This window comes from Neomonachus schauinslandi, chromosome 14 (assembly GCF_002201575.2).
Source record: "Neomonachus schauinslandi chromosome 14, ASM220157v2, whole genome shotgun sequence".
NCBI classification, from domain to species: Eukaryota; Metazoa; Chordata; class Mammalia; order Carnivora; family Phocidae; genus Neomonachus; species Neomonachus schauinslandi.
The window spans coordinates 56,423,401-56,441,777 of record NC_058416.1 but is presented as its reverse complement, the minus strand read 5'-3'; the positions used below and the strand labels follow the sequence as shown (position 1 = coordinate 56,441,777).

The 18,377-nt window shown below is 41.6% G+C and overlaps 1 protein-coding gene across 1 annotated transcript in view; it reads left to right on the top strand.

Moving 5' to 3' along the window:
• Positions 1-18,377, top strand: part of LAMA1 (laminin subunit alpha 1) — a 138,106-nt gene that overhangs the window by 104,467 nt on the left and 15,262 nt on the right. The window contains 8 exon segments of the mRNA XM_021686201.1: positions 5,569-5,702; positions 6,532-6,682; positions 7,429-7,553; positions 13,070-13,220; positions 13,855-13,997; positions 14,722-14,865; positions 17,477-17,591; positions 17,792-17,962. Coding sequence (XP_021541876.1) covers positions 5,569-5,702; positions 6,532-6,682; positions 7,429-7,553; positions 13,070-13,220; positions 13,855-13,997; positions 14,722-14,865; positions 17,477-17,591; positions 17,792-17,962 — 1,134 coding nt within the window.

Sequence of the window (18,377 nt, the reverse complement as noted above, 5' to 3'; positions counted from 1 at the left end):
GTTTATAGCAGCACGGACAGAAACGGAGACAGTGTGGCCTGGAGAGCTCACTGAAGAACAGACTGAGGTCTCTCTGCTCTGAGGCAGAGGGTTGGAAACGGTCTCTTCTGCTCTGACTCGTGGAAGCGACGCGGAAAGCCGCCAGGGAAAGCCACCAGAGAACAAAAGCCCCAAAGACTGATTCCCACTGGGCCCATCCCCCGCCACAGGGGCGCAGGGCAACTCCACCCAAACAGGGTTGCCTGAGTAACAGCACAGCAGGCCCCTCCCGCAGAAGACAGGCGGGAAAACAAGAGGCCAGCAACCCTAAGGTCCCAAGAAAACAGGTGCATCTTGCTTGGGTTCTGGTCAATAATTTGGACTCTATACATTCCCTCAAACACCCATCAACAGAATGACTAGGAGGAGGAGCCCCCAAAACAGAAAAGACTCAGATTATGACTTATGCTGCAGATTTACAAATGGATGCAGATATAACCAAGATGTTGGAGATGGAATTCAGGCTAGCAATTGTGAAGACAATGGCTAGAATGGAGAAATCAATTCATGGCAACATAGAGTCTCTAAAGGCAGAAATAAAAGGTGAATTGGCAGAACTTAAAAATGCTATCAATGAGATCCAATCCAATCTAGATAATCTAATAGCTAGGGTAACTGAGACAGAAGAGAGAATAAGCAATCTGGAAGACAGTATAATAGATAAAAAGGGAAAAGAGGAGGCCAGGGAAAAACAACTCAGAATCCATGAAAATAGAATCAGAGAAATAAGTGACACCATGAGGCATTCCAATGTCAGAATAATTGGAATCCCGGAGGGAGTGGAGAGAGAGAGGACTAGAAGATGTATTTGAGCAAATCGTAGCTGAGAACTTCCTTAATCTGGGGAATGAAACAAACATTCGAGTCCTAGAGGCAGAGAGGACCCCTCCTAAGATCAAGGAAAACAGGCCAACACCCCGGCATGTAATAGTAAAACTTGCAAATCTTAGAACCAGGGAAACCATCTTAAGGGCAGTGAGGGGGAAGAGATTCCTTACGTACAGAGGGAGGAACATCAGAATAACGTCAGACCTATCCACAGAGACCTGGCAAGCCAGAGAGGCCTGGCAAGACATATTCAGGATACTAAATGAGAAGAACATGCAGCCAAGAATACTTTATCCGGCCAGGCTTTCATTTAGAATGGATGGAGAGATGCAGAGCTTCCATGACTGGCAGAAGTTGAAAGAATATGTGACCACTAAGCCGGGACTGCAAGAAATATTAAGGGGGGTTCTATAAAAGGAGAAAGACCCCAAGAGTGATCTACAACAGAAATTTACAGGGACAATCTATAAAAACAACGTCTTCACAGGCAACATGATGACAATTAATTCATATCTTTCAATAATCACTCTCAACGTGAATGGCCTAAACACTCCCATAAAACGGCACAGGGTTGCAGATTGGATAAAAAGACAGGATCCATCCATATGCTGTCTACAAGAGACTCATTTTGAACCTAAAGATACATCCAGACTGAAAGTGAAGGGATGGAGATCTATCTTCCATGCCAGTGGACTTCAAAAGAAAGCTGGGGTAGCAATTCTTATATCAGACAAATTAGATTTTAAATTAAAGTCTGTAATAAGAGACACAGAAGGACACTATATCATTCTTAAAGGGTCTATCCAACAAGAAGATCTAACCGTTGTAAATATCTATGCCCCCAACATGGGAGCAGCCATCTACATAAGCCAACTGTTAACCAAAATAAAGAGTCATACTGATAACAATACGTTAATTGTGGGAGACCTCAATACTCCACTCTCAGCAATGGACAGATCATCTAAGCAGAAAATCAACAAGGAAACAAGAGCTTTGAATGATACATTGGACCAGATGGACCTCATAGATATTTACAGAACATTCCACCCCAAAATAACAGAATACTCATTCTTCTCAAGTGCACATGGAACTTTCTCCAGAATAGACCATATACTGGGTCACAAATCAGGTCTCAACCGATACCAAAAGATTGAGATTATTCCCTGCATATTCTCAGACCACAATGCTCTAAAACTGGAACTCAATCACAAGAAAAAATTTGGCAGAAATTCAAACACTTGGAAGCTAAAGACCACTTTGCTCAAGAATGTTTGGGTCAACCAAGAAATCAAAGAAGAACTTAAACAATTCATGGAAATCAATGAGAATGAGAACACATCGGTCCAAAACCTATGGGATACTGCAAAGGCGGTCCTAAGGGGGAAATACATAGCCATCCAAGCCTCACTCCAAAAAATAGAAAAATCCTGAATTCACCAACTAACTCTACACCTTAAAGAACTAGAGAAAAAGCAACAAACGACGCCTAAGCCACGCATTAGAAGAGAAATAATTAAAATTAGAGCAGAAATCAATGAATTAGAAACCAGAAACACAGTAGATCAGATCAACGAAACTAGAAGTTGGTTCTTTGAAAGAATTAATAAGATTGATAAACCACTGGCCAGACTTATCCAAAAGAAGAGAGAAAGGACCCAAATTAATAAAATTATGAATGAAAGGGGAGAGATCACAACTAACACCAAGGAACTAGAAACAATTATCAGAAATTATTATCAACAACTATATGCTAATAAACTGAGCAATCTGGAATAAATGGAGGCCTTCCTGGAAACCTATAAGCTGCCAAGACTGAAACAGGAAGAAATTGACAACCTGAATAGGCCAATAACCAGTAATGAGATTGAAGCGGTGATCAAAAACCTCCCAAAAAACAAGAGTCCAGGGCCTGATGGATTCCCTGGGGAATTCTACCAAACATTCAAAGAAGAAATAATACCTACTCTACTGAAGCTGTTTCAAAAAATAGAAACAGAAGGAAAACTTCCAAACTCATTCTATGAGGCCAGCATTACCTTAATCCCCAAACCAGGCAAAGACCCCATCAAAAAGGAGAATTTCAGACCGATATCCCTGATGAATATGGATTCCAAAATCCTCAACAAAATCCTAGCTAATAGGATCCAACAATACATTAAAAGGATCATCCACCCCGACCAAGTGGGATTTATCCCCGGGATGCAAGGGTGGTTCAACATTCGCAAATCAATCAATGTGATAGAACACATTAATAAGAGGAGGGAGAAGAACCATAGGGTCCTCTCAACTGATGCAGAAAAAGCATTTGACAAAATACAACATCCTTTCCTGATTAAAACTCTCCAGAGTATAGGGATAGAGGGAACATTCCTCAAGCTCATAAAATCCATCTATGAAAAACCCACAGCGAATATCATCCTCAATGGGGAAAAGCTGAGAGCCTTTCCCTTAAGATCAGGAACACGTCAAGGGTGCACATTCTCACCACTGTTGTTCAACATAGTACTAGAAGTCCTAGCAACAGCAATCAGACAACAAAAAGAAATAAAAGGTATTCAAATTGGCAAAGAAGAAGTCAAACTCTCTCTTTTCGCAGACGACATGATACTTTATGTGGAAAACCCAAAAGACGCCACCCCCAAATTACTAGAACTCATCCAGCAATTCAGTAATGTGGCAGGATACAAAATCAATGCACAGAAATCAGTTGCTTTCTTATACACTAACAACGCAACTGTAGAAAGAGAAATTAGAGAAACGATCCCATTTACAATAGCACCAAAAACCATAAGATACCTCGGAATAAACCTAACCAAAGAGGTAAAGATCTATACTCCAGGAACTACAAAACATTCATGAAAGAAATTGAAGAAGACACAAAAAGATGGAAAAATATTCCATGCTCATGGATCAGAAGAATAAACATTGTTAAAATGTCTATGCTACCCAGAGCAATCTATACCTTCAATGCCATCCCGATCAAAATTCCAATGACATTTTTCAAAGTGCTGGAACAAACAATCCTAAAATTTTCATGGAATCAGAAAAGACCCCGAATCGCCAAGGAGATGTTGAAGAAGAAAAACAAAGCTGGGGGCATCACGTTGCCCGATTTCAAGCTATATTACAAAGCTGTGATCACCAAGACAGCATGGTACTGGCACAAAAACAGACAGATAGACCAATGGAACAGAATAGAGAACCCAGATATGGACTCTCAACTCTATGGTCAAATAATCTTTGACAAAGCAGGAAAAAACATGCAATGGAAAAAAGACAGTCTCTTCAATAAATGGTGCTGGGAAAATTGGACAGCCACATGCAGAAGAATGAAACTCGACCATTCTCTAACACCACGCACAAAGATAAACTCAAAGTGGATGAAAGACCTCAGTGTGAGACAGGAATCCATCAAAATCCTAGAGGAGAACATAGGCAGTAACCTCTTTGACATCGCCCACAGCAACTTCTTTCAAGATACATCTCCAAAAGCTAGTGAAACAAAAGCAAAAATGAACTTTTGGGACTTCATCAAGATAAAAAGCTTCTGCACAGCAAAGGAAACAGTCAACAAAACAAAGAGGCAACCCACAGAATGGGAGAAGGTATTTGCAAATGACACTACAGATAAAGGGCTGGTATCCAAGATCTATAAAGAACTTTTCAAACTCAACACCCAACAAACAAATAATCAAGTCAAAAAGTGGGCAGAAGAGATGAACAGACACTTCTCTGAAGAAGACATACAAATGGCTAACAGACACATGAAAAAATGTTCATCATCATTAGCCATCAGGGAAATCCAAATCAAAACCACATTGAGATACCACCTTACACCAGTTAGAATGGCAAAAATGGACAGGGAAAGAAACAACAAATGTTGGAGAGGTTGTGGAGAAAGGGGAACCCTCTTACACTGTTGGTGGGAATGCAAGCTGGTACAGCCACTTTGGAAAACAGTGTGGAGGTTCCTCAAAAATTTAAAAATAGAGCTACCCTATGACCCAGCAATTGCACTCCTGGGTATTTACCCCAAAGACACAGATGTAGTGAAAAGAAGGGCCATATGCACCCCAATGTTCATAGCAGCAATGTCCGCAATAGCCAAACTGTGGAAAGAGCCGAGATGCCCTTCAACAGATGAATGGATAAAGAAGATGTGGTCCATATATACAATGGAATATTACTCAGCCATCAGAAAAGATGAATACCCAACCTTTACATCAACATGGATGGGACTGGTGGAGATTATGCTACGTGAAATAAGTCAAGCAGAGAAAGTCAATTATCCTATGGTTTCACTTATTTGTGGAACATAAGCAATAACATAGAGGACATTAGGAGAAGGAAGGAAAAATTGGGCAGGGGGAATTGGAGGGAGAGATGAACCATGAGAGACTATGGACCTGAGAAACAGGGTTTTAGAGGGGAGGGGGGAGGGGGTATTGGTTAGTCCGGTGATGGGTATTAAGGAGGGCACGTACTGCATGGAGCACTGGGTGTTATACGAAAACAATGGATCGTGGATCACTACATCAAAAACTAATGATGTATTGTATGGTGACTAACATAATAAAATTTAAAACTACAAAAAAAAAAAAAAATAGAGAAAATGCTCCAGGAGCTCATTCTTTAACATGTTTTGGTAGTCGTGCAAACAGTCGGCACGTGAACTCATCCCAGCTCATGCCCGCACCCCAGTCTGATTTCTTGGCAGTGGAGATGCGGCGAGGGAAGGTGGCCTTTCTCTGGGATATGGGCTCCGGGTCAACGCGGTTGGAATTTCCAGACTTCCCGATTGACAACAACAAATGGCACAGTATCTATGTAACCAGGTAGTAGAGAAAGTTCTCTCCAAGTGTTTCTTTTTTTAAAGCTGTATCTTATACGTTTGCAACATGTTTGTCACATCATATAATAGTCTTTGAAACTTCGGGGAAGTCAGATTATAGTAAAAGCATAGTTGGTTTAGATTAACTATAGAAATAAGGGCTTTTTTTTCCTTATTACAGAAGAAATAAACTTTGTCACCAAAATCAACAATCAAAAGAAGAAAAAAGATAAAAATTGGTTATGTTTAGAATGTTAGGTCTAAAGCTGAGGTGGCTATCCCAGTAAATTGTGTTCTCCCCAGTAGAGGGGAGTGAGAAGCAACACAGTAGAAATCCCACATGGCAGGTGTGGTATGTACATAGAAGAGGAAAGAAGGCAAGGATCCAATATTCAGACACAAAGCAAAATTCTTCCTTATAAAGCCTCTCTCTAGTGGTAACTCCTTTTAAGCAGGTTTAGGTATTTTTACTTTTTCATAATACTATGGTTTGTTGTTGCTGGAAATTCTTTTCTTTTGCTTTGTTATTTATGGAAATGGAGTAATACTGAAGGCAGTAGACTGTTTCAAATAGAGTTGAATCATTATTTGTAACTGGTTTAAGCAAAAAGGTAGCACGATGCAATTTATGACCTAGAAGACCTTCTCCACAAGGCTTTGCGACTAAACTGGGGGCAGGGTGGGCAAGATTGGAAGAGGGAGATCAGTGGGGGGGCCCGCTGCAGGGAACATGGGCAGAAGCAGCTGGAGGCTGCCTAGAAATAGATGCGTACATACACTGACAGACTCGGACTTCTGAAAGTGTTCTTTTTGCAATTCTTTGTGACCCTTAGATTTGGAAACGTTGGTTCATTGAGTGTAAAGGAAATGAGCGCAACTCAAAAGCCACCAACAAAAACAAGTAAATCCCCTGGAACAGCGAATGTTCTGGATATAAACAACTCAACGCTCATGTTCGTTGGAGGGCTTGGAGGACAGATCAAGGTAACTTTCCAGACGTTCATCTGAACGGGACTGACAGGCTGCTTTTACCTAAAACTAGTGTGCTTAAATTATTGAATATATCCCAGGTAGATGAATATTTCTGGTTTCTATTATTTTGCTTAATGACAGTAAATTTGCAGAGTTGGGCTGGTTTTATAAAGCAAAGAATCCTGTCGAATAAAGATCATAAATGGAAAAGAAGCCAATGTTATTTTGCTATTTGAGTTTCTTTTCTAGGACTGAAACAGGAAATTCAGTATTCTGCATTCATTTCTGTAATTTCTCTTATTGCTATTCTGACTCCAGTGGTAGAATAATGGTAATTAGTGTTTAGCACCAGAGCCAGTGGGATTTATTTTATTATACCCGTTATCCCCTTACCGGATCAAGTTGAGTCACCTGGATTTGGTTTGGTGTTCTAAGAGTAAGGGTGTCAGTCCCAGCCAGGCCCTCACCACTGCCCAACGTGCTCTGAGCCTGTTTCCTCACCTGTAAAGGGGCTTCTCTCCAGGGACCCTGGTAACCCAGGGGATCTTTAAGATCCTGTCTGGTTATCACTCATTCTACGATTCCACTTAATAATTGGGAGAAAATCCAGTGATCACAACCCAGCCATTTTTCTGGATGTTGTTTTCTCAGACTTTGGATGTTAAATTTGAGCTCCCAGGAAGGAGTTTTGTGTGCACGGAGAATGCATTCCTTTCCCTGATCCATGTGGCTGTGTTTGTTTTGTTTGTTTATATTAGAAGTCTCTCGCTGTGAAGGTTACTCATTTTAAAGGCTGCATGGGCGAGGCCTTCCTGAACGGACAGTCCATCGGCCTGTGGAACTATATTGAACGGGAGGGCAAGTGCCATGGCTGCTTTGGAAGGTAACGGGCCCCACAATTTACTACACGGTATCATTCACATCCAAGAGCTGCTTAGAGAATTCACATGCCCATCACGGTGGCACAGAGTTTGTCATGTCGGTCGTGATAGGTCATTTACTAATAGGAGCATGGGCATCATTTTTAACCTTAATTTAAGAGGTAGTTTTCACCCTGTCTCGTATGCGTTCATCATGGATCATACCACTGAGAAACATCACACATCCTCTCAAACCACCTTCTGTCTCAGAGAGCCGCAGGGAAATCTTAGGTAAATCACTGTACATCTTTATTTTGAAAATATCTCCAAGGATGAGGATTTTGTTTGTGCTGCCAGTTTTTATAGATAAGTACTTTCCCATTCTTAAATTCTAGAATCCTAGAAATTAAATGCCTTTGGCAATGGAGAACAACTACCTGACATTGTTTGGCAGATATTGATATATAATAGCAGGCATTTAATAATCTCACTGAGCTCAACAGCCCCCGTTTTACTTTCTAAAAAAATAACTGCAACCCCAGAAGTATACAAGACTCGTTTTCTAGCACTTTCATAATTAAGACAATAGATTGCCTCTGCCATTAGAGAAATGTAACATCTGATATAATTCTGTCATCTAGGGCGTCTGGGTGGCTCAGTTGGTTAAGCGACTGCCTTCAGCTCAGGTCATGATCCTGGAGTCCCTGGATCGAGTCCCGCATCGGGCTCCCTGCTCAGCGGAGGGTCTGGTTCTCCCTCTGACCCTCTTCCCTCTCATGCTCTCTGTCTCTCATTCTCTCTCTCAAATAAATAAAATCTTAAAAAAAAAAAAAAATTCTGTCATCTAATGGGCTGCTCTGTCCAGATAGATATCTGCAATTAACACTGAGCTGTGACAAGATCAGTTGAAAGCAACTCCCATTACATTTAGAAATGTGGGCGAGTTTTCATTTTGTTACTGTCAGATCTGTTTTCTCTTAGGGCTCATAGCTTGGGATTTCAAAAAGGTTTGAGCCTTTTATTTGCTGCTTTCCCTTGACTTTGCTTGCTTTCAAAGTCATGACCAGAAGCTTGGTTATTGGAGCCTTATGACTGAAAAAAATATTAGCTTTGGAGTCTCAGTTTCTCAGGCTCCCTCTCCTACCAAATCCCTCTCAGTGACTTTGTAATAAGTCATTTCACCTCATGGAGACTTGGCTGCTTCTTCCAGAAAAGGAAAATGAAAATCCTGTTGTCCTACCTCCCAACACTGGTGATGAGCACTTATCATGATATATGTGAAAATACTCGATAAATTTGAGACACTGCACCAGTGTTCACCTCTGATCTTCCTGCAGTCACAGTCTGTTGCTTTTTAGGTGGACATCTCAGAATTATTTGCTTGACAATAAACGTGTGAAACCCAAGGTTTTGTAATTGGCAAGTGAGATCAAAAATGATAATGACACCAGGTCTAGAACTCTAGGAGCAGAGAACTCCCCATCACTTTTTCCTCCAGCTGTTTTTTTAGCAGGGAGGTTTCCCCAGCAATTTAGTGATTCTAACTTGAAAATTGTCCTGACCCCTGGACTCTGGGCCCCACATTGACCCCAGATCATGAATCTTACTTGTGGAAAGTAACAGAGTAACTTACTTAACAGAGCTCGAAAATTTCTAATATGGAAAATGTCCCCCTACTTTAGCTGTTATAGTATCCCCAATTTCACCCATCACTTTCAGGGTTATTTTAAAACCTCTGGCCTTGAATTGCAGCAATGAGGGAATTGAATGACTGCTAGCTCTTCTCCTCTTTTGTTGGAATGAGGAAGTCAGTTGTCTATGTGGCCTTTCTTCTTCAAAGAGAAGAAAAACCTCCCACCACATGTCCAACCCCTGAGACCCCCAGCAGAACATGAAGGTTGCCACAGACCAAGAGGAGGGATTAGCGGGTACTTCCATCCTCCTGACCCTATTCCTGGAACTGGCTTTTTTGGTAGAGGGCTGACCACCCAGCTGAACCTTAGGGCCAGACTGACTGATCAGCTCAATCAAAAGTTTGATTAAATGTTTTTCTGAGTACCGAACAAATCAGCTGGCTATCCTTACGTTGACTACTGTATCTAAAGTATGCTTTTTAAAAGAACACTAGTTTGATAGGATATTAATAGATACTTTTTTCTTAAAAAAAAAGATTTTATTTATTTATTTGACACAGAGAGAGACAGAGAGCACAAGCAGGGGGAACAGCAGAGGGAGAGGGAGAAGCAGGCTCTCTGCAGAGCAGGGAGCCTGATGCAGGACTCGCTCCCAGGACCCTGAGATCATGACCTGAGTTGAAGGCAGACGCTGAACCCACTGAGCCACCCAGGCACCCCTAGATACGGTTTTTCTAAGTGGGGGTAGAAGGTGTGTCCTGACCATAAATGGTTAGGAAGCCCTGAGTTAAAACAGTTAAGTACACTTCCTTATTGTGAGGCCATGAGAGCCTCTAATATGCTAACACGCACTAACCGTGTCCTCAGGACAGGTGGAGTTGCAGCATTCCCAAACTCACCTGGACCCCAGCTTTTTAAAAAGCAGCATTTCAGAGTTGCTTATGTTCCATAGAACATACAGTGGCAGGTGCAGAGACAGACAAGCTGGCGCTCTCTGTCCGTGTTTGTAAATTGATTTGTCTTCATTTTAGGCAACCTCCCCTACTTATTAGACGAAGACTTTAGCTTTGAATTAACAAACTAATTCTAGGAAATGAATCACTTTTAGCAGACTGGTGATTAGAATTCAATGTGCTTTTGACCTTTTTGTGTAATCTGCCATTATTAGATCATTAGTGTGGTCCATTGATGTCCTTTAGATTTAAAAAATGATTTTCTCAGTATGAACATTTACCTTTGACTTATATTACTAAGTAAATGAACTGAAATTTTTTTTGCTTTTTTATTCCTCTTTGAATATATGTTTATAATTATGAACAATCTCTTAAATTCTTAAAGGATATTATAAAATAAGCAACGGATTCTAACAGTTTTCATCTAAATATGGAAAAAGCCTTTTTATTAGCAGGTCTTTATTCTTGTATTAGTTATGAGTGGCTGTTGTGACAGGCTGTGTCGGGACCTTTGGGACAGACCGGTCACATGTGTTCTGGGCCCCCTGCTAGCTGTTGGCGATGTCAGCGTTAGTCACAGGAGGTGATCTCCTCCAACATCTCCTGGTCTCTAGGAGAGACACCTGTGGGAGCACAGAGGCGGTTCTCTGCGCTGCGGCGAGCGGAGGCACAGGTGAAGTGGCTTCAGAGGCCCGGAGCCCAGGCAGGACCCCGCTCACTCTCGTAGAGCTGCCCCGAGTGCTGATGGGTAGTACAGCAGGCGTGACCCCCTGGCATGAGAGCTTGCATCAGAGGTTTAGTGATTCTTAACGGCTCACTGCGCTGAGAGCTGGGGAGCGAGGGTTGCTTTGGCAGTGCAGCTTTCATTTGTCCCAGAGTCCCTTGCCTGGGCAGGGGCCGGGAACTGCCTTCCTGTGGCCCACCTGGGAACAGGCACCTGGGCTCACTGGTGAGGCTTGTGGGCCTCGTGGTTATAGAATGGAAGCATGGCCACAAGGGGACAAGCCCCAGAAGAGTGTCATTGACCTGGGAGCAAAACCTCAGGAGGTGCACCTTCAAACATGGTTTCATTTGAATGTGTCCCTCTTTGTGGCCACCGCATGTGGCCAGGCCCTGCTGCTGGAGAGAAGCCAGAAGCAGAGCATTCCCATTCTCGAGAACAGAGAACTCACGAGCTCTGGAGAGGGACAAAGCATGCACAGCAGGACAAGACAGATTTCTGGAGTTTTGTTTGAAGCCTGGTTTCTCCATTATCTTGGGTGTGGCCTTGGACAAGATATTTAATCTTTGAGGCTCAGCTTTTTTTTTTTTTTAACTGTTCTTTTTTTTTTTTTATGTTATGTTAATCACCATACAGTACATCATTAGTTTTTGATGTAGTGTTCCATGATTCATTGTTTCTGCATAACACCCAGTGCTCCATGCAGAACATGCCCTCTTTAATACCCATCACCAGGCTAACCCGTCCCCCACCCCCCTTCCCTCTAGAACCCTCAGTTTGTTTCTCTGAGTCCATAGTCTCTAATGGTTCATCTCCCCCTCCGATTTCTCCCCTTCATTCTTCCCCTCCTGCTATCTTCTTAAAAAAAAAAAAAAAAAAGAGGCTCAGCTTTTAATGGGCAAAATGGTGACCCTTCAGGCAACTTTGAACAAAGCAGAATAATCAGAGCTAACTGGAGTGAACATTTAAGTACCAAGCACTGTTTAATTAAGAACTTTACATGTATTAAATCATGTATAGCCCTTCCTGAGAGCTTCTATTATTTTCCTTATTTTATAGATGAAGGCAATGAAGCACAGAGACATTAGGTAACTTTCCTGAGTTCACACAGCTAGTAAATGGGGAGACAGGGATTTGAACCCCAGCAGTCTCGTTCTAGAGTCTGTGTGCTTAGCCGCATGAAACTGTGACCAGCCAAGAGACAGAGCAATGGAACATGCCTGCGCAGGAAGTCACAGGTTTCAGAATGAAATAATAGAGAATTCAGCCATAGCTTCTTCATGCAGAGTGCATTTCCTTTAAGTTATACTTCTAAGAGATGTCAAAAGACCGAAATCTTTGGAAAAAGCAGGACTGTGGGAAGCTATCAATTTGAAACCTCGGGTTTCACAAAGCACTGCTATTTTTGTTAATGGAAACAGTGTCACCGTTTGGTTACATGTCCTGCTTGGAGATGTGGCACTGAGTTTGGGTATTATGCCTTCAACTGGGAAAAGTGCAAATTCATATTCTCCCCCAAAACACCCGAATCCAGGTTTCACTGTGAAGCCCAGAAACGTGTTTTTAAAATGTATTAGGATATATTCCAGATAAACTTACTTTGTACTTGAAGAATGAATAAAGTCAGCCTTTTGAGGTATGGGGGCAACCAGAAAACACACTGACCTGAGAAGTACTGAGGTCTACTTTAAATAACTTTGTTGTAAGCTCATCCTGCAGACTTTTGAGATTTTCATTGTTGTCAATGATTTTTTTTTTTGGTAAAATGTTCCTTCTGCTATATTAGTACATATTTGTTTTCCATCATTATTCCAGGTTAGCTGAAGTATTGCTTAAAACCAGCAGAAGGTGATAAAATGTTAATATAAAAAATTACTCCGAAAGCTTTGGAATTAAGAAAGGACGGTGACATTAAAGGAAATCAGAACAAATGAAAATCTACTTGCTAAGTAGAAATATTTATAGCAGTTATCCATCCTTTGAAGACCTTTCTTCTTACTACAGTGAACACTGCCTACATTAACTTTCTTTTCCTTAGAAAGCAACTGGCATTTGTCTTGCATACTCTCATGGCAACATATTTTAAGATATGACTTACACCCGTTATCAAATTATGGAAATAATAGCTCTACCATAATGTTTGTGAGGGGAAGCCCTCAGGAAAGGTATCGTTTCTTCTCTTTAACCACCTTCCTGAGAATAGATTGTGTTTCATCTGCTCTGCTTTGCAGCCCCCAGAATGAAGACTCTTCCTTCCATTTTGATGGGAGTGGGTATTCGGTCGTGGAGAGAACGCTCCGGGCTACGGGGACTCATATAATTATGCTTTTTAGTACATTTTCACCCAATGGTCTTCTTCTCTACCTCACTTCAAACGGCACTGTAAGTATATACAGTGAAATTGCTATGAGGATATTTATGTTTAATGACTGCTTTATGAGCATATACGAATAGAAGATATACATATGTATGCCATACTGTTTCCCCATTTTAAATATTTATTATGTTATAAATTCACTGGAGAACCATTGCAAAATACAGGAGAGCACCAAGTAGAAAAGAGCCATCCTATCATTTATAGATTATCAATGATACTTGTTATTAAATTTTGACTTTCCTCTATCTTGTTCCATGTTACTCTGATCACTGTGGCCTTCTTTGAATTCCATCTACAGGACTTTAATGTTATTTTTATCCTATTGTGGGGGTGATTTCTCTCAATCTTCTAGTTTTATTTGTAGGACTGGCCCATTTGTCGATCTAAATGAAGAAGATACAAAGATTGCACTTCTCTTACTGTAGATTTTGGCAATAGTGTGTTTCTCTCCTTTATATCTGTGTAGTATTCTAGAAAGTCTTCCCAGATACTTCAGTTTCCAACAGAGACCTCTGACTGTTGGGCCAGATCCAGTTTTCGGAGTTTGACTTTGGAAGGTTTCTACCATCCGCAACTTGAAAGGAAAGGGCATCTGTGAGAACGATATAGCCCTGGGTAACTCTTTTCTCTTCTTCACAGAAAGACTTTTTATCCATCGAGCTGGTGCACGGCAGAGTCAAAGTTACAGTTGACCTGGGTTCAGGACCTCTTGCCCTTATTACAGACAGACGCTATAACAACGGAACCTGGTACAAAATCGCCTTCCAGAGAAACCGAAAGCAAGTTAAGTACACAGAAGGGCAATGAGATGTTACAGGTCACCCTTATAGGAACAGAAATCCTTCCAAAATCAGGGACACCTGAGTGGCTCAGTAGGTTAAATGTCTGACTCTTGATTTTGGCTCAGGTCATGGTCTTGGGGTTGTGAGATCGAGCCCTGCGTTGGGCTCTCCACTGGGCATGGAGCCTGCTTGGGATTCTCTCTCTCCCTCTCCCCCTTCTCTCTTGTCTCTAAAAACTTAAAAAAAAGAAAAGAAGGGAGGGAGGGATTGAGGAAGGAAGGAAGGAAGAAAAAAAGAAATCCTTCCAAAATCAGCAGTCTTTATTTACTTTAGCTTCTTGGGTACTCTTGAATGATATTCTGATAGAAAGCCATTGTTTTCTTTGAAATACTAAATGCCAGGATTCACATTTTGCTGGGGGAATATTAGAATTCTATTTTTTTTATGGTTTCCAAGTGTATTACGTAACATTAAATACTGTATTGGAATCAAAGATCAAATCCATTCTCTTTCCTGCCACATACATACTGCTGTCATTCAGTGATATGTATTCTGGATTCATTGACTTTTGTACAGAGGATTTTCATGTGTCCTTTAATAGTCAAGAATACTCCCTGGTCAAATGTGCAGAATGTGAAAGAATTTATAAAGAAAGAACTTACAAGTGAACTTTGTTTTTACCTTAATGTAGAAAATGATTTTCATTTTCCTGTCTCTTCTTTTTAGGAATCCTAGCAGTTATTGATGCATATAACACCAATTATAGAGAAACCAAGCAAGGTGAAACTCCAGGAGCATCTTCTGACCTCAATCGTCTAGATAAAGATCCAATTTATGTGGGTGGATTACCTAGGTCAAGAGTTGTAAGGTATATCACATGCCATAATTATGCCCATAATTGCCAGATGTGTTAGCTTCCTAGGGCTGCCATAACAAGGCACCACAAGCCAGGGGACAGACAACAGAAGTGTGCTCTCTCACAGCCCTGGAGGCTACAGGTCCAAAATTAGGGTGTCAGCAAAGCTGCTTCCTTTGGAGGGCTGTGAGAAAGAATCTGGTCCATGCCTCGCTCCTAGCTTCTGGCAACTTCAGGCATTCCTCAACTTATAGATAACATTCTCTGTGTCTTATTACATTGTCTTCCCTCTGTGTGCGTCTCTCTGTGTCCAAATATCCCTTTTATAAGGATACCGGTCCTATTGGAACCACCCTAATGCCCTCATCTTAACTTGATTACATTTGTAACGACCTTATTTCCAAATCAGGTCACACTCACAGGTACTGGGGGTTAGGACTTCATCTTTTGTGGGGGACAAATTTTAACCCATACCATCTGCCTTGATTCAAACCACTGTCATATTAATTGGGAGGTAAAGAAACCCTTCTGCAGTAAAATTAATGATTTTTCTATTTGTTGCCTTTAGAACATCTAGAAATCATTACTAATTGTTACTAATATTATATAGTATTTGGAGACCCCATTTTCCATCACAAGTTGTTCTCACTAGAGATTTTAGTAGAATCTTTTTCAGGGCAAAAAAATCATGCTCTCTGCAGACTTGTCTGGATTTCCCCTTTGTGTGATGAGAATGAATAATGTATGTGAAAGCTGAAAGACCAGCATCAGGAAGGTGGAAGAAAGATGGCAGAGGAGGCAATGAAATCGTTTTGTAACACTGATTCATGTTTAGCTTTGTGACTTTACTTTAATAATTGACATAAGCATGGGGCGCCTGGGTGGCTCAGTTGGTTAAGCGACTGCCTTCGGCTCAGGTCATGATCCTGGAGTCCCGGGATCGAGTCCCACATCGGGCTCCCTGCTCAGCAGGGAGTCTGCTTCTCCCTCTGACCCTCCTCCCTCTCATGCTCTCTGTCTCTCATTCTCTCTGTCTCAAATAAATAAATAAAATCTTTAAAAAAAAAATAATTGACCTAAGCTTTCTGTGGGTCATTGTCCTCAGTTTTGTAATTTTGGATTGGACAAATTAAGCCCTAAGTTTCTTTCACACCATTAAAAAAAAAAAAAGTCCTATATGAAAGGCCAGCAGTCAAGGCAAGATGGATTCCAGGGAGTGGGATTATCAAATGTCCAGACTGAGTCACCCAACCCAGTGGTCTTCAGGTAAGTTAGTAGCACTATCCCGTCTTCCAGCTGAGTTCTTGCACGGAATCCTAATAAGCCATATGCAAGTGCAGCCACTCTGGGTGCTGTAAGTTGAGCAGCCCAGATCCACTCCTCACCCCTTCTCTTTGCCAGAAAGTTCCAAGGAACACAGTTTACCACCACAGTCGCCACACCCCTAGCCCATCTTGGAAATAAATTAAACTTCAGGGGAGTTGGTCACTTGCCCCAGGTGTTACCCCTCTGCCAAGATGGAGCCAGAACTGGAAGCCTGTCTCCTAATCCCAGATTCCAGATAACGTTTCCTCACATGGTGGCAGCAGGGGTGGATGCTCCTATAGCAACAAGCTGTGTCACAGCTCATCTGTACTGGACCTAAATGGACACCATGTAGACACTGGAGAAAAGGTCCCATTTTCTAGGAGGATATCCCAAATCACAGACTTTTATGCTAGAAGGAACTTTGGGTATCTATCAAGGCCAGCCTCCTCATTTACAAAGGAAGAAACTGAGATCCAGAAAGGTCGAAATCTGTCCTAAATCAAGTAGTTGCCTACTGGTCTACAGCTCATTGCTCAACACAGAGGGAGAGAAACATGAGATGAGACCCTAACTGGAAACCATGTGACTTCCAAGTTCTCCTGTGACTAGCTGATGTTTCAGAGTATAGCTTGGAGATGTTCAGTCATCTCCATATTTGGGAAATGAGAGCTTGATTACATGACAGCCACACCCCAGCCAGCAGTGTGGCAACTTCTGTTAAGAAAAATATGGTACTGATTTGGAGTCGAAGAAATGAGGATTTGGATAATCCTAGACTTCACCAAATGCAATTATTTCCTTCAGGACAAAGCTCACGACTGTGTAGTTGGACAACGGCCAGTGACTTCTGTAGCCATGTGATCCTAGGAAATAACACTGTCCACATTTGCTTCCATGGAAGGCTTATGTCCATGTTCTACCCTACCTGAAACCTGGATTTCAGTCTGTGTGCCATTTTTTTTCTTTATGACTGTGTACTGTCTTTCATAATTGGCCTGTGTTTTAATGAGTATATTTAAACTGCAGTGACTATACTTTTCCTTAAAATATTAAACATTTTATCTAGGTAGCCATCTAGCTAGAATCTCTTAGCAATTCTAACTCACTGAATTCAACCCCTTTCTTTGGTCCTAAGGAGAGCATTCATTTGACCTGAAGTCTTCACCATCAGTATCCTTCTTAGAGACCTAGACATTTCTGCAGAATGAGATATAGAAGCACCTCTTCTTTACTTGTAGATCTATTTTTATTTTTATTCCTTCTTTCAAAAATGGAGTTATAAAAGGCAAATTTTGTTCTCATGCCTTCCCCACAGGAAAGGTGTCACCAGCAAAAGCTATGTGGGCTGTATCAAAAACCTGGAAATATCCAGATCAACCTTTGATTTACACAGAAATTCCTACGGCGTGAGAAAAGGCTGTATACTGGAGGTGGGAAGCGTTTTATTAATATTGGAATGAGTTTCTATAAATGTCCACTGACTTACCAATATAGTGAGGTAACAAAATCTAAGCCGGGAGTGGGGGGAGGATGGGAAAGGGATGATGGGGAGACCTGCAGTAACCCCCACTACGGGCGATGCAGCATTCAGGTGGGCCTGATGGTGCTCCTTCCTCTCTTTTGTGACCAGCCTATCCGAAGTGTTAGCTTCTTGAAAGGCGGCTACATTGAACTGTCACCCAAGTCTTTGTCACCAGAATCGGAATTGTTGGTCACATTTGCCACCAAGAACAGCAGTGGCATCATCCTGGCTGCCCTGGGCAGGCAGGGGGAGAAGCAGGGTCATCTGCAGGCCCATGGGGTGAGTAGCTCAAATGCTATTGCTATTCAGTCAGGAGCTAAGGAAGGAAATGACTTCGAGAAACACTAGGTGGAAAATGACTCAGTCATGAACATTTATTGTAGCTGTGTGGCCAGTTTGAGTGTGCATTTCAGTGAGTAGGAGTTACACTGCTGAATGTCTTTTCCCTATGAATCAGGGATTTCTCTGTTACACAATCCATTTTCCTTGTTTAGCTACTGAGAAGAAAGATACTTGCTGTCTACCTCTAATTCTTTTCAAGCTCATTCAGATGACACAAACTGAGCTTTTTTCCACATTACAGTTGTTACTCTTTATTCTAAGGCTAAGACAGTAAATCCTTAAGTTCTGTAGAGTTTCTTAGTATACTGCTCCAGGAAGCACAATTTTCCTTATCTACAAATAGGATTGAAAG